The sequence below is a fragment of the Andrographis paniculata genome, unplaced genomic scaffold, assembly GCF_009805555.1.
Source record: "Andrographis paniculata isolate CXL003 unplaced genomic scaffold, ASM980555v1 Contig34END, whole genome shotgun sequence".
Taxonomy (NCBI): Eukaryota; Viridiplantae; Streptophyta; class Magnoliopsida; order Lamiales; family Acanthaceae; genus Andrographis; species Andrographis paniculata.
This window is the reverse complement of record NW_026137567.1, coordinates 3,255,158-3,277,919: the sequence shown is the minus strand read 5'-3', so window position 1 is coordinate 3,277,919 and position 22,762 is coordinate 3,255,158. Positions and strand designations below refer to the sequence as shown.

The 22,762-nt window shown below is 31.2% G+C and overlaps 1 protein-coding gene across 2 annotated transcripts; it reads left to right on the top strand.

Moving 5' to 3' along the window:
• The first annotated feature begins 16,619 nt into the window (after window positions 1–16,619).
• Window positions 16,620–22,218, top strand: LOC127248560 (O-fucosyltransferase 39-like). 2 transcript variants are annotated; one of them, XM_051270950.1, is made up of 10 exons: window positions 16,620–17,105; window positions 17,841–17,903; window positions 18,013–18,094; window positions 19,433–19,506; window positions 19,612–19,700; window positions 19,807–20,010; window positions 20,094–20,364; window positions 20,478–20,705; window positions 21,047–21,244; window positions 21,786–22,218. In XM_051270950.1, exons 1-10 carry the CDS (start codon window positions 17,031–17,033, stop codon window positions 22,002–22,004), a joined length of 1,503 nt encoding a protein of 500 aa, XP_051126907.1. In that variant the 5' UTR covers window positions 16,620–17,030; the 3' UTR covers window positions 22,005–22,218. The 2 variants fall into 2 exon arrangements, with proteins under 2 accessions (XP_051126907.1, XP_051126908.1); XM_051270951.1 differs by having other exon boundaries at window positions 16,624–17,105; window positions 19,436–19,506.
• Window positions 22,219–22,762: the final 544 nt, after the last annotated feature.

The window sequence follows — 22,762 nt, the reverse complement described above, 5'->3', positions numbered from 1 at the left end:
CAACACCTATTTATCACATCATACAACTATTCAAATTCAAAGTTTTTATTATTCAAATCCCAACTCAAAATCCAAACCCCCAAACAAACACACCCTATGAACAAATTACATGTCTATAAACTCTACTCAAAACAACAACAACAAAAAACCTTCATCGAGCAAACTAATCCATGATTAGCAAATACTGTGGTAAAGTCCTCAAAGCACTTTCACTAAAATAAGAAACTAAAATTCTCTATTTCAATCATAAGAATTTGTTTATATTTATAATGATATACAACTTCTAAATATATTTTAACACTCCTCATTTTTAATGATATTCAAATCGTCTAAAGCTTCTAAATATAGTTTAACACAAGCTCTTTTTTGCACGAACCTTGTTTGTCGACTAAACCCCAAAATGGCTACAACAAGCTTTTATTACTCTTGAATGAAATATTAATGTACGAGTGATTCTTACATGTTTGATTAATTTATTTATTGATTTTTAATATTAAAGATCTTCAAATTACTCCTTCAATAATTCCACTATTTCCATTGATGTGGGTATTGTTGGGCAATAAATTATATGAGCCAAAAGTCTTGATTGTGTCTCTTCTAGCACAAGTGGCATGGACTCCATTTCTGTATTTATTGAGGAGTTATTATTCAACATATATGGTTAACTCCAATAAATTTTATTATACACAAATACTTACAATATAATTAATGGCATTCCTTCCACAGAAAGGTTCCTACTTTCGCAGTGAGAATATAGCATTGCAAAAATTAAAGAATAAATTGCATGATATTTAAAATTCTTTGTACCATAACTTGTGGAAGATTAATTTGCTAAATCGATCCTAATTTTATTTATTTATTATATGTTTTTAATTTTCCCCAATATTATTCTCCACGAAATGTTTCAAAATCCATTTATGATTAACTTGAGAAATACACTATGGTTGGGTCATATATGCAACAGATTCATGTCTTGGGTAGTTTCCTGGAAAGTCCTCCCCTGCATATTTGTCAATAACATTTATGTGTCCGTACGTCTTATCATCGATTTTCATACAGGTCATAATTCTCTTCTAACATTTCCATTGATATTATCAGATTTGGAGAACTTTGATTAGTAAATCAGTTTACATCATAGGTTCAGCCTGTTTATTATAGCCTACAAAAAGGCAGATATGAGTTAGGAATATCTTGAACTCATTTAAATCGTGATGGCTCTTCGCCGTGAGTATGGGGTTGTTTGTGCATTTTTACTATATCGTCATTATTTACCCGCTCTTAATGCTGCTATTTAAAAGATTATCTTTGAGAAAATTCAACTTTAATTGGGTAAGACACCAAGTTCTAATTCTGCATTGGCAGTGTTATATCCTACTCATGGTTCTATTTCGGGAGTCTTGACCATATTTTTACCTGTTGTTCTAAAATTCAATGTCACATCTAATCTTAGTATTCAAGTGGTTCTACTTTTCGGACACTTAGATAGTTCGACTTTCTGAGATCGAGAGATTCATGGGTCTTCTTCGACCACTACTTCTTCCGTTACTAATGAGCTTTGCAATTGTGCTTTGTTAGCCAACCCAAATATGTCTCATTGGTATTTCGATTCAATTTTCTATATCCTCATGACCTCAAATCCCCATAATTTATTTTTATGTCTCATGTTTTCCATTACCACAAATACAAAATGCGAATGGTACTTCCATATATATTATTCACACCAGTCTCGTGTCTACTTTTTTCTTATATGTTGGATAAATGATTTTAAAAGTGAGAATCAATTCGATTTTGATTTGAAAATGGAAGAGAAACACGATTAATTATACTTAAAATTCATATAAGTAGGGAACAACTTTTTAATCATCACAATCATGATGAACTTTTCATATAATGTTATTTTTCATGGGCAACAAAATGAACAATATATTAGTATTCTTTCACTTATTCAACCACCGATCAATCATTTACCATCTTATAATCCATAAATCAGACCACTAAACATCTTTCGTATCTCCGATACGACATTCTCAAACTTATATTTATCTCATTTCACAACCTTTTAGTCATCTTTATTTTAAAATACATGTTACATAATGTTTTCCATAAATATCTATGCATTCAACATAATCTTTCCAAGATAAATCTAATCCATTAAAAAAAAAAGAAACTCTCATCCAACAAATGCCTTGCCTGTCCAACTTGGACATCTACAAACCCATTAATTCCTACCATGCATCGTGTCATATATCTCAGACAACAACACCCTAACCCTAATTCAAACAAACTTTAATGAAACTCAAGACCCTCCTTCAACCTCCCACCTACAAATTCTCCATTCCAATTCAATCTTCACTGTCATCAGCCATGGCTGCTTCCAACTTCCACCTTACACTACTTTTCCTACTACTCACTGTGCTTTCCGTCTCTGTCAATCTCGACGGCGCCTCGGCAGCCCGCAGACTGCTGCAGACTTCGCCGGTAAACATGTCGCCGGAGATTGCCGCCAGATTGCCACCACTTCCACCATGGCTGAACCTAACCAACATAAGGCTGCCACCATTGCCACCCAACTTTACTTTGCCGATGCTGCAGCCACCGGCTAGTCCGTCCCGGCCATTCGCCGCCGCCGTCGCAACGAATGTGAATGCTACTCCGGCCAAGATGCCTTGAAATATTCTTTTCATTACATCTTGCCATATGTGTTGTTTCCTTGTTGATTCTCTATTTGTTCGTTATAATTTGTGTCCGGATGAGTGTACTACGGTCTTCCTTGTTTTATTGTGAATGGGTTTCTTTCTGTGTATATTTCCATGTTGTTATGGCAGAGATGTATTAGCGATATTGAGCTTTTGCTTGGTAAAATAATGAAATAAATTATGTTATTTAAGACCTTTTCTAGTTCCATATGTTAAAGGCTTTTTTTTAGGTCGGTTTTAGTGGTAATTTGAATTTAATTTGAAATAGACTGCTGGTTTGAGTTTTTATTTAAATAATATTTTTATGTGATGTTCGGTAAGATCGAGAAAATAAGGTATTTGAGTGAAAACTATGCAAAATAAATAATTTTAATTTTAATTTTTTTAAAAAAAAAAGAAAAAGAAAACCTTATCCTTTAAACCATAAAATAATCAAGTTATCCAAAAGAAGTAAATAAATTGGCAAGTTAAATTAGTACAGGTCAAACACATACATACATCAAGGGTTTATTTTATAAACTAAAATCAACATTATATATTTTTCAATAAGATTGTACTATTTTTTTTTTCTGTAAAATATTATATTAAAATAATATTTAAACACAAATCCAAATCAATACATCATTATAAATCAATTTCAAATCACAACCAAACAAACCCCAAACAATTAGTCAAGTTAGAATTTGCTTTATTGGTAAATTTAATGATGAATTATATTATTATGTGATTCTGGTCGTAAGTAGTATTGTAATTGTGTTTTTTTTTTCTACCTACGTACCTATTTTCTTTTGTATAGATACTCTGAATATATATTATGCTAATACAGAGTAATTACAATATTACGAGAATTTTAGAACTCAACTTCCCAAAAATATCAAATTAAATATATATTTTTTATTTATTTTATTAAACTAAAATATATTTTTATATTTAAAACATTAGATATTTAGAGCTTTTATATATATATATATATATTTTCTTTTTAACCTACGTGCCTATTTTTTAATCATATATATATAGATATATTTATTTAGTGGCATACACAGTTTATTGTTTTATTATATTTTATTTTTTATGTTTTATTTATTAATTTTGTAGGTAAAAAAAATTAAATAACGCATTGCGCCTTATTTATTTGTTCAACCAGGGCGTAAGAACTGCCATTAAACTCCCCAAGCTTATAGGGTTTAATTTAATTTATTTTACTTATATGCATATTATATAACTAGACCTATTAAACAAATTAAGTCGTTCCTAAATTTTGACTTGATTCAGTTTGAATTAAACTTGTTTATAAATATAAATGAATCAGATCGAATCGAACAATATAAATATAAATAAATTTGCTTTGTTAATACACGAATCCGAGTGTTGTTCACAAATATTCATTAGAAAATAAATATTTGAAATTATTAATTAATATGTTAAAATATTATATATATATATATGAATTGAAAAATAAAATAAAATACTCTCTCCGTCCCATAATAAAATATCCATTTTTTCATTTTAGTCCGTCTCATAACAAAGTATTCATTTCTTTTTTTTTTTTTAGTAACTGTACTATCTACCTAACATTACAAATGCCCTTACAACTTACAATATATTACACAAATGTCATTACCTTTGTATCACACATACTAATAAGGTTATTTTAGTCATTTCTACTTTATTTCTACTATATCCCAATATAATACTAATATTTTTAAATTAAGTGCAAAAACCAAATGGATATTTAGTTTCGGGACGGAGGGAGTATTATACATCCAAACTAGTTTATTTGAGCTGAACACGAATACAAAATACAAATGTGCTTAAACGAGTTTATATAAACCGAACAAGATTACGAGTATGAAAAAATAAAAACACTGTTTAACAGCCGAACGAGATCGAATACGAACAAACACAATCCTTATTCGCGAATATCAACAAATAAACACAAATATTTAAAATTATATTCGGTTCCCCTAGTTAACAACTATATATATATAACTTATTCAAACATATAATTAACCCAAAAACAAAATATATATTTATATATCTATAATACCCATAATTTTTCAACAGCAGATTTTATAATGTGTCTACTTAGAGACACAACGGCATGCACCAACTTCCTTCCCTAATTCCAATTCCAAGAAACATTTAATGAAAACAAAGACCCTCCATCCAAACCCCATCTATAAATTAAATAAATTCACACCACCATTTTAATTAATCAATTCATTTCATCAACAACAACATAACAATGGCTGCGGCTTCTTCCACCTTCCCTCTCGCACTTTGCCTTACACTCTCCCTCCTCTCCCCCTCCCTCACCAATCTCCCCGCCGCCGCCGCCGCCCGCCGCCTCCTGCAGACTCCGCCGCTGCCCAAAGTCATACTGCCGCCGCTTCCGCCAATGCCGAACCTGACCGCCGCCGGATTGCCGCCCCTGCCGGCCGTGATCAACCTTACCGACGTCAAGCTGCCCGCCCTGCCCAACCTGACCGCGGCCACATTGCCGCCGCTGCCGGCGTGGCTGAACATGACCAATGCGAGATTGCCGCCACTTTCGAGCGCTCTGCTGCCGGCTTTGCTTGCTAATATGTCGCTGCCAAACTTCACATTGCCTCTGCTATCGCGCATTCCGTTGCCGGCTACTCCATTGCCGCCTCTTCCGTTCGTCGTGCCGGCCAGGTCAAGCAAGGCGTCTACTGGAAATGCTCCCGCCACACGGCATTGAGTTCCTTCGTTTTCATAGGGCAATGCCATTGTTGTATTTTATTTTTCTTTCATTTGTTTGGTGAGTATGTGATGCCTCGTTGCTTGTACGAGCTTGAATCTTTGGTATATTACATATGTTTGTTATATATATATATATATATATGTGGATATGGATATTGTATAAGGGGAGAATATGTTGAGCTTTTCATAGCAAATAGTACAATAAAATACATTTTTTAAGAGGAAGAGTTATTGCTATTATAGTTATTGATGGGTAAATCATAATTTTATTTTTTTTTCTTATATTTAATTGTTTTTTTATTATACTTCCATCAAATTTCTATTGTTCTGAATTATATTTGCATCATTTTTTAGATGATTGTATTTTTATTATGAATTGACAAATTTGTTTTTAATTGTATGCTAAAGATTAAAAGTAATAAATAAATTAAGGGTAAAAATGTAAAATTTGCGTTTAAAAAAGAAAATAGGACAATAATTGTTTAACGTGCAAAATAGAAAATTAAGACAGTTCGTGGATGGAGGAAGTATATATTATTCTATTCTTAAAATTCACTAATCAGACAAAATGGCTCGAAGAAGCAAGCAAATCCTTGTTTTCACTTCAAATTACATATTTATTTTATGGCTACTTTGATTGTTCGAGGCATCCTTGTTATAAGCGTTTATGACTTATTTTTCTATATATATATATATATATATATATATATATATATATTACTCTATTTCTTGGAGATCGCATTTATATTTGTTATTTTGGTTATTGACTGTTAAAAGATTTTGTTTTGATAAAATGATGTAGGAATTATTTTAAAATAATATATTAGTATAATCAATATCACATGTAGCTTCTAACATCAATTAAAAGATAATTAGGTGACTTCTTTCAATATGTGAGTATAATTTTCATTATTTTTAGTAGCCATTGTAAATAGTTATATTAACATACTTAAATGGGGGGCTTGCAGGGGCTATTGCCTCAAGCCCGCTCGCCCTCCCCCAAAAAGTTATATATTTTTTTATTTTTAAAAATATAAAATTTATATAAAAATTATTAATTTTTTTTCCGTTCACTTTTTTTTTTTTATTTGAACAAAAAATCGATGATTTATGATTTGAAATATGTTAAAATAAAAATCAAAATATAAGAAATTAAAACCGACTAATTTCGGAAGCTAGTTTCATCATTGAATAGTTAATTTCATGTGCAAATGTTGCAGTTCGAACCTTAACAACATGTCATTTTTCTATAGTGTTTGCAGAGCTGCACGGTGAATATTGAAAAATAATTTTTTTTTTTTCCAACAAATGAAAATAAATATACATACATATATACTTATATTGATTATAGCTATATTGCAATTCTTAAATATTTTTATAATTTTTAAAACAACTCAAAACACTAAACACAATATTTCTGAAAACAGCTAATAGTCTTACCATAAAAATCACATCATGAAACTAAACTAAAGTCATCTCCAACCCATCAACTTCATTTATCCAATTTTAACTCTAAATATTCAATTGTTACAGTAATTTTACTTCAACCATAACTTTATTTTTCAATATTATTCTTCAAATATTCAACTTTTCCTATTATTTTAAACAACTTTTTATTTTTATAATTTAAAATTAAAATTTTTAAATAATAAAAATTAAATTTAAAAATCAAATTTATAATTTTAAAAATTAAAAGATTAAAAATAAATAAATAAAACAATGCCAAAATTTTGGGGTTAGACCCATGCCAAAAATGCCAACCTAGCTGGGTTGGAGATGCACTAATAAATGAATTCTCCAATGTACCTCTTTACTAGTGATATCTCTTTCGATTTCCATTCTTTTAGTTTTGATGTCCGATTTAAATTCCACGAGAACATAATCGTGCTACCAAAAAAAATAATAACGAAAAAGACTATCATCATAAACCAAAATACAAATATCACAATTACAAATTCTAACAATTCATTCATCTCACACATAATCTATAGAGAAGAAATTATCCAGTTGGCTTTTACCTTTTTCATTTCACTTCTGAAAGCAAAAGAACAGAACGGGAAGCAATAATTTTTTGTAGCCTTTTCTAGGACTTCTGCTTCTAACTTCCTCACCTAATACAAAAATCAATAGAAAGTATTAAGCAAAAATGCATTCAAATCCATGAGGAATATATAGAAGAAACCTAAATAAATTGTGAATACAAATGATGAGTAAGTGTCGATGAAGTTGCATTGATGAAGTAGATCCATGAAGTCTTCGAATCATCCGAAAACCCTTCGGTGCCATGACGAAGCCGCAATGCGGTTCGACGAAAAATAGCTGCCATCGAAGAGGAACGATACGGGGGAAATAGAGAAGATTTGGGGAAACAAGTATTTGACGAATTGGGATTTGGTAGAGAATAATGTTTAGTTGTTTGCCGAGATGACCCCGTGTATACATGGTTTATACACACATACATACTTGGGGTTCGGCTTGGTTTGAATCGAATCGAACTTTAAGCTTTGATTGATTTTCAATTTATAAATATTGAAATCGAAATTTAATCAAACTTTTTCAAAACTAAATAAACTTAATCAGACTAGTTGGATTTGACTCGATTTACAATCGAAGAAATTGAATTTTTATTTATAATATATAACTACACATATGGTTAAATACAAATATTAAACATTATAATATATACTCTATCCGTCCCAGACCGGATGATGACCCTTGGTTAAGAATACGATATTTAAATAGTGTAAGTTATCAATAATAATTTATATTATTATTTTATTATTTTTTATATGAATAGTATTATTGTGATTTTAAATATTTTTAATATTATATCTCAATAAAATATATTTAATAAGGATATCATTGCGGAGATAATAAAAACTTTATATAATACAAATAAATTAAAATATATTTATTTATTTGTAATTAATTAAAACTAATTTTATAAGAGGTGAGGAATTTTAAATATAGATAAAAATATTTTTTTTTATGGAAGAAAGATAGAAATAAATGAATTTTTTGAATGGTTAAAATATTAAAATTTTAATTTAATTGATTTATATTTATTAAGTATGTATAAGATGAATAAATTTACTAAAAATAAAAAAAATATCATGTTTTATGAAAAAAAAAAAATCATCTGTGTGTGTCGGGACAGAGAGTATTAATTATTAATAATATATAATTTTTATTATTTTTTAAAAATTTGATATTTCAATTAATCAAAAAAAAATAAAAATTAAAAATCATAACCAAACCAAAACTGTAATTTATAAATTTAATTTTAGATCGAATCGAACTAATTACCCGACCACTCAAAACAAAATAGTCCAAACAAAAAACATTCGACCAATACTCCCCGGGTCTCCAATGGACTGTGTAAAATTACCGTATTACCCTCGCGGGCTGTTATTGGGCTACGATTTAATGACTAGACCCTTAGTGGGCTCAATTTGGATGTGAATGAACTATTAGATTAATAATATAGTAATGTTGGGCTTTAATTTATAGTTTTGACCAACAGTGGGCTTTGGAATTTTTAGGGTGTGTTTTAGTTATCTTAAAGGTGTGTTTGTTTGATGGATTTTGTCCCAAATCCACTATTCAACCAAATCTTTTCCCTAAATAACATAGCATCAAACACCTATTTTTTTATTTTTTATATTATTCTAAATATCAAATTTACATTCAAAATATCGTATCAATACATATTTATATCACATCATATTATTATTACAATTCAAAGTTTTTATTATTCAAATCTCATCTCAAAATCCAAACCTCCAAACAAACACACCCTTTAAGGTCATCTCCAACCCGTCACTCTATTTTTACAGTTGCTACAATACAAATGCAATTGATCTACAGTACTTTTACTCCGACCATAAACTTCAATTTTTACCGTATATTCCATATATATTCTTCTTTTATATTATTTTATATAACTTTTCATATTTATGAATTATACCCCAACTTTAATTATTTTTACATTATAATTCATACACATATAATTTATATTTTATTTAAAAATTACATATATTAAAATTAACATTTATAATTAATAACTATTATAAATAAAATAATTTTAAATAAATAATTAAATGCTATCAAGACAAATAATTATTTAAAATAAAAAATTATAAATAACTTTTTATAAAATAAAAGTACACATTACTTTATAAAAATAAAATTACATATCACTTAAAAAAAATAAGATTATATATCACTTTTGAAAAATAAAATTACACATTATTTTTTAAAATAAAATAAAATTATACTCCCTTCGTCCCAATATAATATTCTTATTTACAATTTTTGTCCGTCCCAAAACAATAGTTTTATTTCTATAAATAATCATATCACCATAAAATTACCCTACTTTTTCATTTTTATTACACAATTGCTATTATTTTTACACTAATACACTCACAAGGGAAAAAAAAAATTTTATCCATACTTTTTATCAACTACCAATATAATATCAATATTCCTTAAATGTAATGCCCAATCCAATTAAGACTATATTTATAGGAAAGAGGGAGTATCTCTTTCCGAAAATTAAAATTATATATTAATTTTAAAAATAAATTTATACATTATTTTTCAAAAAATAAAATTATATATCACTTCCAAAAAATAAAATTATACATCCCTTTTCAAAAATAAAATTATACATTATTTTTCAAAAAAAATAACATTATACTTAACTGTTTACTATATAAAATTATATATCATCTCTTAAAAATAAAATTACACAATATACCCCAAAAAATAATAAAAATACAAAAATATTACAAAATACTATAAAAACTCCACTCCAAAAATGTAAATTGAGGTAAAGTGTTACTCCATTAGACCATCCGCAATGGATATCTCCACTATTTTTTGTTATCCACTTCACTTTCTCTCTCTCTGCTACGCCAACAGAGATATTTTTTTATTTTATATTTGTAACAAAGATAGTCATCCTAATTTTTTTAATAAATTTTTATATTCATATTATATATATATATTATTTTTTAATTATAATTTTAATTTTCAGTATTAATTATTTATTTAATTATTATATTATTTAACTATGTATAATTAATTATAAAGTAAATATATTTATTGTTTAATATAATTTTTTATTATTTAATTTCTTTAAAATTTATAATTATATTTTATTTAATAAATTACATTAAATTTATTAATATTGATTTGTTCAATAGAATTATATAATATTTGTATTTATATATTTTAAATTTTAAATTGATAAAATATATTTAATATTGGTATCATACAAAATATTATGAATTATAAAAATATTACAAAATTTAAATATAACAATAAATTCAATATAAATTACAAAAACAAAACATATACTCCCTCCGTCCCATTGAAAGGTTAGCATTTTTCATTTTCGTCCGTCCCAAAATAAGGTTACCATTTCCTAATTTAGTAATTGTACTACATACTTAACAAATAAATACCCTTTCAACTTACAATATATTACACAAATGTCATTACTTTTATATTACACCATACTAATATGGGTATTTTTGTCTTTTTTACTACAATCAAATATAATACTAATATTCAAAAATCTATGTGCAAAAAGCAAACGTCACTCTTCCAACGGAACGAAGGAAGTATAATATATATTATATATATATACCTAAGTGTCATATGTAATTGGGACACATGACAATGGAATCACATCTTCCCAGCATATTTGCAGAGATGCTGGGGAAGCACGATTTCTATTATCTTTCATTTTTTATTTTTTAAAAATTGTGATGTGGCGCAATGGGATGCTCTTACATTACAAAATGGGGGAGGGGGATTTGGGGGTGGATTGGAGCCCCCATGTTTTGCTAGAGTTGGTCTAAGTCAATTTTTGGATTGCGATTTTTCAAAAATAATACTCCGTCCGTTCAAAACATCATGCAATATTTCTTTTTTGGTATGTCTCAAATACTTTGCAATATTTTTAAAATAAGAAATAATTAATTATACTTAATCTCTACCACACACTTTATCCCCTCGCATCATCCAAATAAAAAAATAAAATATATATATTTCCCTTTCCATCACATCACCTAATTTCTAAATTATCCTACTTAATACTACCCATTTAAAAATCCGTGCCAAAAACAAATATTGCGTATTGTTTAGAACGGAGGGGTAATAAATAATACAAAATAATTTTATAAAAATTAAACAGTCAACAAACAAATTCAACTACTTAGTTAAAAAAAAAAATCAATAAGTCAAATATTCAAATTAAAATTATATATTTTATATTTTTAAGGTACTACACACCAATACATTAATATATTATACTTTATTTGTCTCAAAAGTATAGTTTTATTGTGTTGGACACGAGATTTAAGGAATATTGATATTATATTGGTAGTTGATAAAAAGTAATAGTAAATGACTTTTTTATCTTTGTGGGTATATTAGTGTAAAAAGTAGTGGCAATTGTGTAATAATAATGAAAAAACAGGAATAGTTTTATAGTGATATGATTATTTATAGAAATGGGACTATGGTTTTAGGACGGATAAAAATAGTAAACAATATATACATGAGACTATTGTTTTGAAACGAACAAAAATGGTAAACAAGACTATTATATTGGGACAGAAGGAGTACATACTTAAAATTTTTTATTCTTTATCCTAATAACATACTCTCGTTGGAGGCATCAATTCCCAAAGTTTGGGACAAGCTATATTTTTATTGATTTGATACTACTACATTTTTTTTTAATTCTTTTGATTATAACAGTATTAGCAAAAAAAAATTTAATGATATAATAAAGCGATAATCTAAATATTTTGAAGAATAAATCAATATAATTATATATAAAGAATTATTTTTACATAAAAATAAATAAATAAAATTTGGAACTAGGGGCTGGTACCCCTTAAATCCCCTCTTACATCATCACTGCATACTCTTTTTCTTATATCAAATTAATGTTTATAAGGTTGGATATTCTTTTTAAAAAAGTTTTTGAAAATTTCATTAAAAAAATCTATTTAATTGATAGGATGTATATGACTAGGGATGGAGAAATTTATCAAATATACCGAAATATCGACTTATTGTACCGTATAGTATTGAAAATATTAAAATTTTTGGTAGGTAAATAGCGAAATATCGACTTATCGTACTGTATCGTATCGAAAATACCGAAATTTTCAGTATACCGATAATTTCGGTACGGTATGGATATCGTACCGAAATTTTCGGTAAGGTATCAATATGAATTTTACTATAAAGTACGTAGGTGTAAGTTAAAGTGAGAATACATGGATATTTATAGGTTAAGACTATGCCAATAATATTCAAATCATATCTCTAAAATTTAGAATATAATATATAAATCATATCCCTAGATTTTAGGATATAATCAGGCTTCATATCTCAACCATATTCCACTTGAAGATTGATTACGTCTTTCACTTCAACATTATACTCTATCATCAATGACAACACCAAGTCTCCTTCTTCACTCATCAAGGGCAATTGAAGTTGAACACAACCTCAACTCATCTAAGTTCACCATTTTAGATTGTCTTTTAAGTTTGCTCATAAATTGGCTCACTACTCCCATTGCACGTGCTTTCCACCTCCTAAAGGTATCAAAAGCATCATATTTACACTTAAGGAAATATACTCATACCTCCCCTGTAACGTCGTCAATGACTGCGGTGTAATACTGTAAGCCTCCAAGGGTCGATATTAAAGTTGGTTCCTGCAAATGCGTATAAACCAATTCCAACTTTTCATTTCTAGGTCTCTCCCACCATTTGAGAACGTCATTGCTTTCCAAAGATACAGTCCTCGCATACTCTAATATCAACGGACTTGAGACCTGACAATCTTCTCTTTGAAATGAGCTCCCTTATCTCCTTCTCGCTCATGGATCCGGAACGAAATGCCATAAATTTGTGTCGTTATTTATGGCCACAGAACTGATCCGTCTTGCATGCTTTTCGTCGTGTAGAGAGTTCTATCTCTTCTCATTTGGGCTACCATAATGGATTCTTGGGTTACCTTCCGCGACTTAGTTTAAAAAACTGTCGAGTAACCTACCTCATTCAATTGTCCCACGGAAATCAGATTTTGTTTCAGACCAGGGACATGCCTCATGGCATTCAGTCTCCACTCTCCACCATTTGGTGTTCTGATTCGAACCATACCTTTACCTACAATTTTCAGTGTCTTATCATCTGCAAGATAGACAACACCAAAATTACCTATGGTATAGGATTCCATGATTCCTGAATCACTGCATGAGTAGAATGACGCTCCTGAGACCAAGATCCATGACTCCATTGGCGGCTGATGCTCAGAATTAGCACATCAGATATCTCCTCCGCTGTGTTTGTCGAACCCTGGTCCTTCTCCGGCGCTCCACTCTCTCGTTTGAAGTGCCCCTTGCAGTTCCAACATATCACCTGACTTGCATCTTCTTTGTCCTTGTTCTTTGGCTTCAACTTTGATCATTCTTGATCTTCACCCTCTTCCTTTGCCTCAGATCTAAATTCAGTCGAGACATTTTTCTAAAGGGTTAGTCGAACCGCACTTATCGTTTCCTGTCGATCTTCTTGTATTCGCTTTATCCATGACTTCGGGTTTCTCCTTCAACACAACCTGTAGATCTTTACTATACAGGTAATCTTCTATCTGCATATTTCAGAAACCTAAGTTCATACCATTGAATACCTTGACAGCACAACGATCACCCATCTTGACTCCCACAAACAAACCAAAGGCTCATTTGATATGAGAGCGTATCTCATCCGCTGCGTTTGCCGAAACCCTTATACTTCCCTGTCCACCTTGCACCGCCTATCACAAAGGGACCTGCTACCTGACCAACCAGAACTGTCTGGACCGACCCAACACCGCAATGAGACTTTCAACACAAGGCACATCTACAGGTCACAAAGGATTCCCACAACCACAATCAATATCCGATGCCTCTCAATCCACCTTACTAACGAACCAGGCTCTGATACTAGTTTGTTGTGACGGATTTGGGTTAATGATCGAATAACAAATAGAAAACGTAAAGAAGACATAGATCTACGCGGTTCACCAAAAAATGAGTTGGCTACCTCCACGGACAAAAACAGAGAACATATTTTATTGCAGGATTTGAGCCGCTTGGCCGCATGGCCTAACCGTATGGCAACCTGTCAGAATGAGAATACATATTTATTTATAACATAAGCCTATGTCAATAATATCCATTACGGTTAGGCAGTATGACAGCCTGTCAGAATGGGAATACATGTTTATTTATATCATAAGCCTATGTTAATAATATCCATTACGGTTAAGCCGTATGACAGCCTGTCAGAATGAGAATACATGTTTATTTATAGCATAAACCTATGTTAATAATATCCAAATTATATATCTAAATATAGTATATAATATCTAAAATCTAAATCATATTTCTATTATATAATACATAATATTCAAATCACATCCTTAAATTCAACGTATATTAATACTTTCAATAGCCATTGTACAGTCAGTTTCATCTGCAAGTGTAGTAATCTGAATCTTTAACATGTTGTTTTTCGACGATGGGTGAAGATTGAGAAAAAAAATAAATTATTCAACATAAATGAAAAACAACATACATATATATTTACATTGATTATAGTTATTTTGCAACAAGCTCTTAAATTTGTAGTGCACTACTTATCATGATTGCAAAAATAGACTTTTAGGTCCGTAAGGATGTTCCGGTGGTATGGTAATAGACTCGTGATTGTGAGGTCAATAAATCGTCTAGTGTAACTTATTTTGTTGGACTTAATTTGCAAGCTATTAAATTTAATTGAAAATTTATCCAAAACACATTTGAAGAGTAATGACTGTGGATTTCACGTTGAAATGGCCTAGCGGTGTGGATAGAGACTTGTTCCCAGGTCCAAACTTGTTGTATTCAACTTTTTTTTTTTTTTTTTCTTTACATTTGCTTCCCTCGACCTTGTCATATGCCGTAATTGTCTTCAACTTTGCCTTCCTTTATTGTTCTTGATTCATTGTCTTTCTTTTTCTCTTTGTGCCCTTACCCCTTTTGGGTCCATCATCAATTCTACCACAAGTGTTTTGGCTTATATAAATCCATCTACCGTGAGTGAGCCGAGTTCAGACCAGATATTTTCTACTACAATTTCCTACAATGCCGATCCAAACAATTCTCCTAATCAAACACATTACTGTATTTTAGATTTTGATATTCTAAAATGAAAATTATTGTCGAATATCTTTTATTAAAAAGTAAGGATTATAACTGATATTTTTAGAAACAAAACGATATGTTCAAAAAATTTTAAAAAAACTGGAAGTTTATTTCTACAATGCTGGGACGGCATGCTTTTACTATATACGCCATCCTAATCCAATCTTCTACTATACGAAAAAGGGTACTAGAATATAATTAGATATAACCAAAATAAAGAGACAAAACTGGCAACAAAACCAAGATTAAATTATACTTCATTGATAAAGATCAAATAAAAATATACTAATAAAAATTTGCAGCTTGAAGTTGACTATGGCGTACAGCTACGGCTACAGCCAGCTGCTGTCGGTGGACGCAGCTCCGCACCGACGCACTCATCCTCGAACTAATCGACATTTTCAGTTCACACAATAAATTCACCCACAGACCAAAAGCAGCAAGAAAAGCTCAAAACCACACCTCTTCCATGATAACTCACAAAAAGTTAAAAAAAAAAAGAAAAAAGAAAAAAAGTACAATTTCCTCTGCACACCATACCACAGTTTGTGGACATGACACGTGTTAGAAATCTGATTAGATCAGATTAGATCGACGCCGTTGGCTGACTAAAAGAGGGGCCTTTGAAAACGATGCCCAAACAAATTAAATAACCCTTTTCTTTCTTTGCCCGTAGACCACAACTATATCACTTTCTCTCTCTCTCTCTCTCTTTCTCTCTCTATCAGTCGAGCTGTGTTGTTTTATTGTAAGCATCTGTCTCTGGTTCTGATAATGTGATTCCAGCTGCCCATCGCTTTCTTTGCATTATTGGTCCATTATCATCATTAATGTGCTTCCTGCATAACCCCCCCCCCCCCCCCCCCCCCTTCTCTATCTATTCAGGGTTTCCATCATATAAACATTAATTTGTATGTATATATGTAATTTTTTAAAATATCTATATCACCAGCTTGCATACTGTTCGAGTAAAGGATCTGTGCTGTTCTCATCAGAATTTGCAAGAAAAGGATATACTTTTTTCTTCATATTTAGGGATCCATACATATATTATACATACACAATAAAAATAATTGTTGTGCAGGGACAGGTGGCATGTGAGATGCTTTTATTAAGGAGGTTAGAGAGGGAAAGGGAATGGCACGATTTAATTATACTATTATTTAATTATTATTATTATTATTCTCTCTAGGAAAGTTACTTTAGTGGAGTTCCCAAGAGCAAGCCTTGAATCCCCCCAAACCTTTTGTTAGACCAAAAATTTCCTTCCATTGTCGGTGAGGAAGGATCAAGAACAACCTGTGTTTCTTGTTTGGTTAGCCTGAAGAGGAAGAAGAAGAAGAGGAGCCATGGCAGCTGCTCTTGTGCTTTTGCTGCCCTTTCTGTTTTCCTACGCCCATTCTTTGCCCTCTTCTCTTCTATCGGTACAAATCTTTGCTGCTTCCTTCAATGGCGTTTTCTGTATTTTATTTTCCTGTTTGTGTTCTTAAGCTTCTTTCCATATTATGTGTTTGATTTTCAATCTATGGTAAAAGGGGCCTTAATTTGGGGTGAAAATGGTTTAATTTTGAGGAGGGTTAATGATGTTTTTGCCTTATTTTCAGGCTGTTCTATTTTCTTGATACTGTTTTGTTTACATTTAATGTGTATTTTAGTATTTGTTGAGAACACTGTGATGAGTCAACTTACGTAGCTTATGTTGAACGTTTGCAATTAAGTCAACTATACTTTTTGTTATGAACTACTCCAAAATCATGAATCTTTTAAGCAGGAATTGAAGCTTAAATGGAAGGTTGACTTCTGATTGTGAAGTATGTTAAATAGATCTGTGGACTTATGTGTGTCATGCTTCATTATTTAGTTGCTTATGAAGTTATTTTGTTGTTTCTTTGTTGACGTGTTTATGTCAAATATTACCTTCCTTAGACTGTACATTTCATTTAATTCTTCTAAAAATTTAAGAACAATAGCATAAGTGTGAGGTGACTTTATATGAACCCTTCTTAATAAAAATAAAATTCTAAGGCAAGTAAAATTCAAGAATTACTGAGGGTGAAAATTGAATTTAAATATTGGGGAAACTTTAATTGACTGGAAGTTCTCTGGTTTATCATTTTATCAGTATTGATTGGACATTTGTTTATGCTGATTTCTTGCAGGATTTCGATGCTTCGAAGCCTAGACATTCTCGTCTGCTGAAAAGTGCATTGCAACGCCAAATTGTGAGTAAGAGTTAGCTAATCTACATTGTGTTTTTGGGTGCTGAATTATGTTGATAAGTGTCTACACTGAATCGACACAATTCATTTTGTGTTGTTTCGTTCCATGTAGTCCGATGAGCAGCAAGCTGAACTGTGGACACCTTTGTCTAATCAAGGTTGGAGGCCTTGTGCTCGGCCATACAGCACCCTGGGTGAGTAGAACAATTTATAGCTTCAAGAAAACATATAGTTTGTAAAAATATTTACAAAATTAGCATCTATGATAGTAATTGGAATATATGCAAATTTAGAAAAAAATATGTCTGAAAAATCATTAGATTCTACAACCCTTTTTTGTTTTTTTTTCATTGAGGGATACTCTTTAGATTAGTTATAAAAGATTAGTTTATTTTATCTATTATAGGTCAAATTATGAGAATAATAAATACTTGCTTAAAAAACAACAAAAATAAACTACAAACTTGATTCCGTTATCATTATTTTCCTTTTCAATTAGCTAAATTTACTCATACAACTTTAGATAATTACATATTGCATAGAGTGCTTTTGTACATTATTTAATGTTGTGAAAATAAAATGCCTGAAATCAAATAAAATTCCTAGGAGATTAAAACTTGCTATAGTTGAACACAAGATTTTATTTTTTTCAACTGATGGGATCAAAAATAGAAACTATGTATAGGATTGGAAGGGAATATCTTTTGTGCAACAAAATATTGGGAAATTCTAAATTGTTCTTCTCGGCTATGTTCTTTTTTTTTTTTTTTTTTAATTTAGTTTCAATTTTTCACTATGCAACAATTTCTATTTTCTATAAAAATATAATATTTCCTTTTAGAAAATATTATTCTGAACTACTATTTAAACTAAAAACAAAGGTAAATTGTTTTTTCCGTTCCATATTTGTCTCTTTAGGACTCTAAATGTACTATGTATGGAAATTGTCCCGCAACTATTTTTTTTTTTTCGCAAAATGGGTTATCCATCAGCAGAATTGCCACGTTGTCAATGAAGTGGCTCGCCGGTGCTGTTTTGGCGTTGACGTGTCTCATTTGTCAGGGCCACGTGGGGAATGTACATGACTAAAACAACAGATTATCCAAAAAAAGAATTCCAAAAGAACATTTACGTAATTTTAATTATTTATTGAATATATATATATATTTTATTAGATTTTAATATATTATATTCGAGTAATAGCAAATGAAACAAATCTTAGAACTATTTTAGTGCATGCCCAAGAAAAGTTTTGAACTTCCCATCCCTTTCGCCATACCCTTCATTATTTTATTGATCTATATTTGGAATCTTTATAATGTGACTCAACATTTATTTTTATTTTGTGTTCAATATGTAAGTGTGAAAAATTTAGAACATGGTTTCTAACTTATTTATATTATGGCCTTACCAATAAAAGCATTAACTGTTAAGTTTAGCAAAAGCAAAAAAGCTCCTACTTATAATTTGCAAACAGTGCCTAAGTTGGGTTAGTATCATTCTTCGAATGACTCTGCAATCTTTTGTTTAAGCAGCACTGCCTGAGAAATCCGAAGGCTATATTCAGGTGTTCCTCGATGGTGGGCTGAACCAACAGAGAATGGGCGTAAGTGATTTTCCTTACATTCTTGAACGAAACAAGGATCAAATATACTCTTGTTCATATGATTCTTTGTGTTGAGTCATCGACCTGTGAAACTTTTTTTTGAAGATTTGTGATGCTGTTGCTCTTGCTAAAATTTTGAATGCAACTCTCATTATTCCGCATCTCGAAGTGAATCCAGTTTGGAAAGATTCAAGGTCCTTTTATTTTATTTTTTTATTTTTTCGACTCTATATTTACCTTCAAGTAAATGTTATGAAGATAAAAGCTTGAGCCTTATTCTTGTGTTTAATTCCTCTGCAGCACATTCACGGATATCTTTGACGTGGATCATTTCATCGACGTATTGAAAAATGACATTTCAATTGTTAAAGAGGTTCCCGATGAGTACTTTTGGAGCACCCGTGAGTATTATGCAACGGCTATTCGAGCCACCCGAGTAAAGACAGCACCAGTTCATGCTTCGGCATACTGGTATCTTGACAATGTTTTGCCCATATTGCAGACGTGGGTATCTAAGAGTGATTTCTTTTGATTTCCTCGAATCAAGATTAATTTTTTGAGTTTTAAATATACCCCTTGTTTCTCAGCTACGGGATTGCTGCAATTTCTCCATTCTCTCACCGTCTAGCATTTGACAATATGCCTGATGATATCCAACGGTTACGGTGTAAAGTCAACTTCCAAGCATTGGTCTTTGTGCCCCACATTAGAGCTCTCGGAGATGCTCTGGTTAGTCGCTTGAGATATCCTCGTGACACAACTGAAACAGATGACCGCAACTACTTGACAAAAGTAACCGATTTGAAAGACACAAAAGGGGCAGGGAAGTTTGTCGTCCTCCACCTCCGCTTCGACAAGGTAGGCTAATGTAGTCGGATTCTTTCGTGCATTTGTGACATAACCAGAAAAGCTGAATTTCAATGTCAATTTGGCTTCTGCTGCTGATAAAAACGTATTGGTTATGTTTCAAGGACATGGCTGCCCACTCGGCATGCGACTTTGGGGGCGGCAAGGCTGAGAAACTGGCATTGGCCAAGTACCGGCAAGTTATTTGGCAGGGAAGAGTTTTGAATTCCCAATTTACCGATGAGGAGTTGAGAAGTCAGGGTCGGTGCCCGTTGACTCCAGAAGAGATTGGATTGCTGCTGGCAGCTTTGGGCTTCGACAACAATACTCGGTTGTATCTTGCTTCCCATAAGGTTGGTTGTTCTTGATTTCGGTACCTTCACTTTGGATATCACTTACTATATTTATAAACGAGGCTGCAGATCTGGTGCTAATCTTGTCAAGTCAGACTGGATCAGCATATATTATACGGATGATCAACATATATGTATATATAATAAAGCATATGTTGTGATATAAGATAACATATGCTATGTTATAATATAATATATAATGTATTATAAATATGGTGAGATATGTATAAATATATGTCGGTAAACTTGTATGGCATATCTTGATTTGATCGGATAAGCAGCTGATCTATGTCCTATAAAAATGTTAGATATTCCCGATTTTATGTAATATTTATTTTCAGGTATATGGTGGAGAAGCTAGAATCTCGACGCTACGAAATCTGTTTCCTCTTATGGAAGACAAAAGGAGTCTGGCTTCTCCCGAAGAAAGAGCCCAGATCAAAGGAAAGGCTTCCTTGCTAGCTGCACTAGACTACTACGTCAGTATGCACAGCGATATCTTCATATCTGCTTCACCGGGAAATATGCACAATGCTGTGGTAAGTTCATGCAATTACAACTGTTATTTGAGTCGAGTGGAACTAAGGCAGGCTTTCGATTTCTAACTCAATTCACGCCTTTCTTGAGTGAAGATTAAGCTTTCTTGATTAAGTATGAGCAAACCTTTATGAGCTTTATTTACCATAGTTGAGTTGAACTTATTTATACTTGGTTGATATAATTAACAAGCTGATCTTCAGCATACTTAAGCCGAGATTTCAATTAGGGATGTTGCCGATTTGATCGAATCTGCGTATATAATAAAAAGTAGGCAACATATATTGTATTATAAGAAAACATATAATATGTTATAAATATGCTATGTTGTATATAATATATGCTGTCTATTTATATTACATAATTGGCACTATTTAACCCAATCTGCATGAGATCCACCTCCTATGCTGTTTAAAAACTCTACCCCTGTTAGGTTATGATGTCTACCAAAATCTGAAACACTGTTTCTCCCCTACCAATGAATTTAGTGAACCCGTGTCTTTGTAAAATACATTAATAACTTTGTTTTGATAATGTCTACAGGAAGGCCACAGGACGTACGAAAACATGAAAACTGTACGACCAAACATGGCGCTATTAGGCCAGCTGTTCTTGAACAAGAACTTGACTTGGCCCGAGTTCGAGACAGCCGTTGTAGAAGGCCACAAAGGCCGGCAAGGGGAGCTGCGGCTCCGCAGACCTGAACAGTCAATATATACATATCCGGCGCCGGACTGTATGTGCAGCAGCATTGATATTTAAGTTGAGGCACGACTGTATGTATATGTATGTATTGTGTACACTTTTGCAATGAAATAAACACTCCCATGGGATCACATACACATATACATAGGAATTGGTCTAATTGTTATTCCAAGGGAGTCAAGAGAGAGATGTTTGCATAGTTTGGGTTGTCAAATTGTTTGGAATACATTTTTACACCGAATAACATATAGGTATTGTTGTTGTAAGTTTATTGCATTGTGTGTTTGTCTTTGGCTTGTTGATTAGATGAATCATAGCCTTGCTGTTTTGGGGGAAAGTTTTATAATAATGTAGTGTTGTATGTTATTAGAAATGCATTATATTTATTGGATGAAATTTGTGTCATTATATTGCTTCAGTTTGAATGTTGATTGGATCAAATTTTGATAATGCATAAATGACAATACAAATAATACCATATATAACATATATTCTAATTATAAAATTAATACAATATATTTCTTCCGTCCGCCCAAATTTATTTTCACTTTATTTTTTAAGTCTGTCCACTAAATTTATTCCATTATTAGTTTTGGTAAAGTTAACAAATCTAACATTTAATTATTACTTTCATTCAACACTTATTTGCAACAAAGACCACCAACTTTATTATATTTTCTTTCTTTCGTTTACTTTTCTTTTTAACTAAATTTTAAAAAATGCATCCAACTACCTATATTTTTTAATAAAATATTTATTTTTCTTAATTCTCGTGCCGAGCCCAAATGAGCTAATTTTAATGGGCGGAGGGAGTA

Coding starts and splice junctions, on each gene's coding strand:
- LOC127248560 (XM_051270950.1), top strand. CDS start 17,031: ATGGCAGCTGCTCTTGTGCTTTTGCTGCCCTTTCTGTTTTCCTACGCC. Junction 20,011..20,093: donor GTTTTGCCCATATTGCAGAC/GTGGGTATCTAA, acceptor CTTGTTTCTCAG/CTACGGGATTGCTGCAATTT. Junction 20,706..21,046: donor TGTATCTTGCTTCCCATAAG/GTTGGTTGTTCT, acceptor ATTTATTTTCAG/GTATATGGTGGAGAAGCTAG.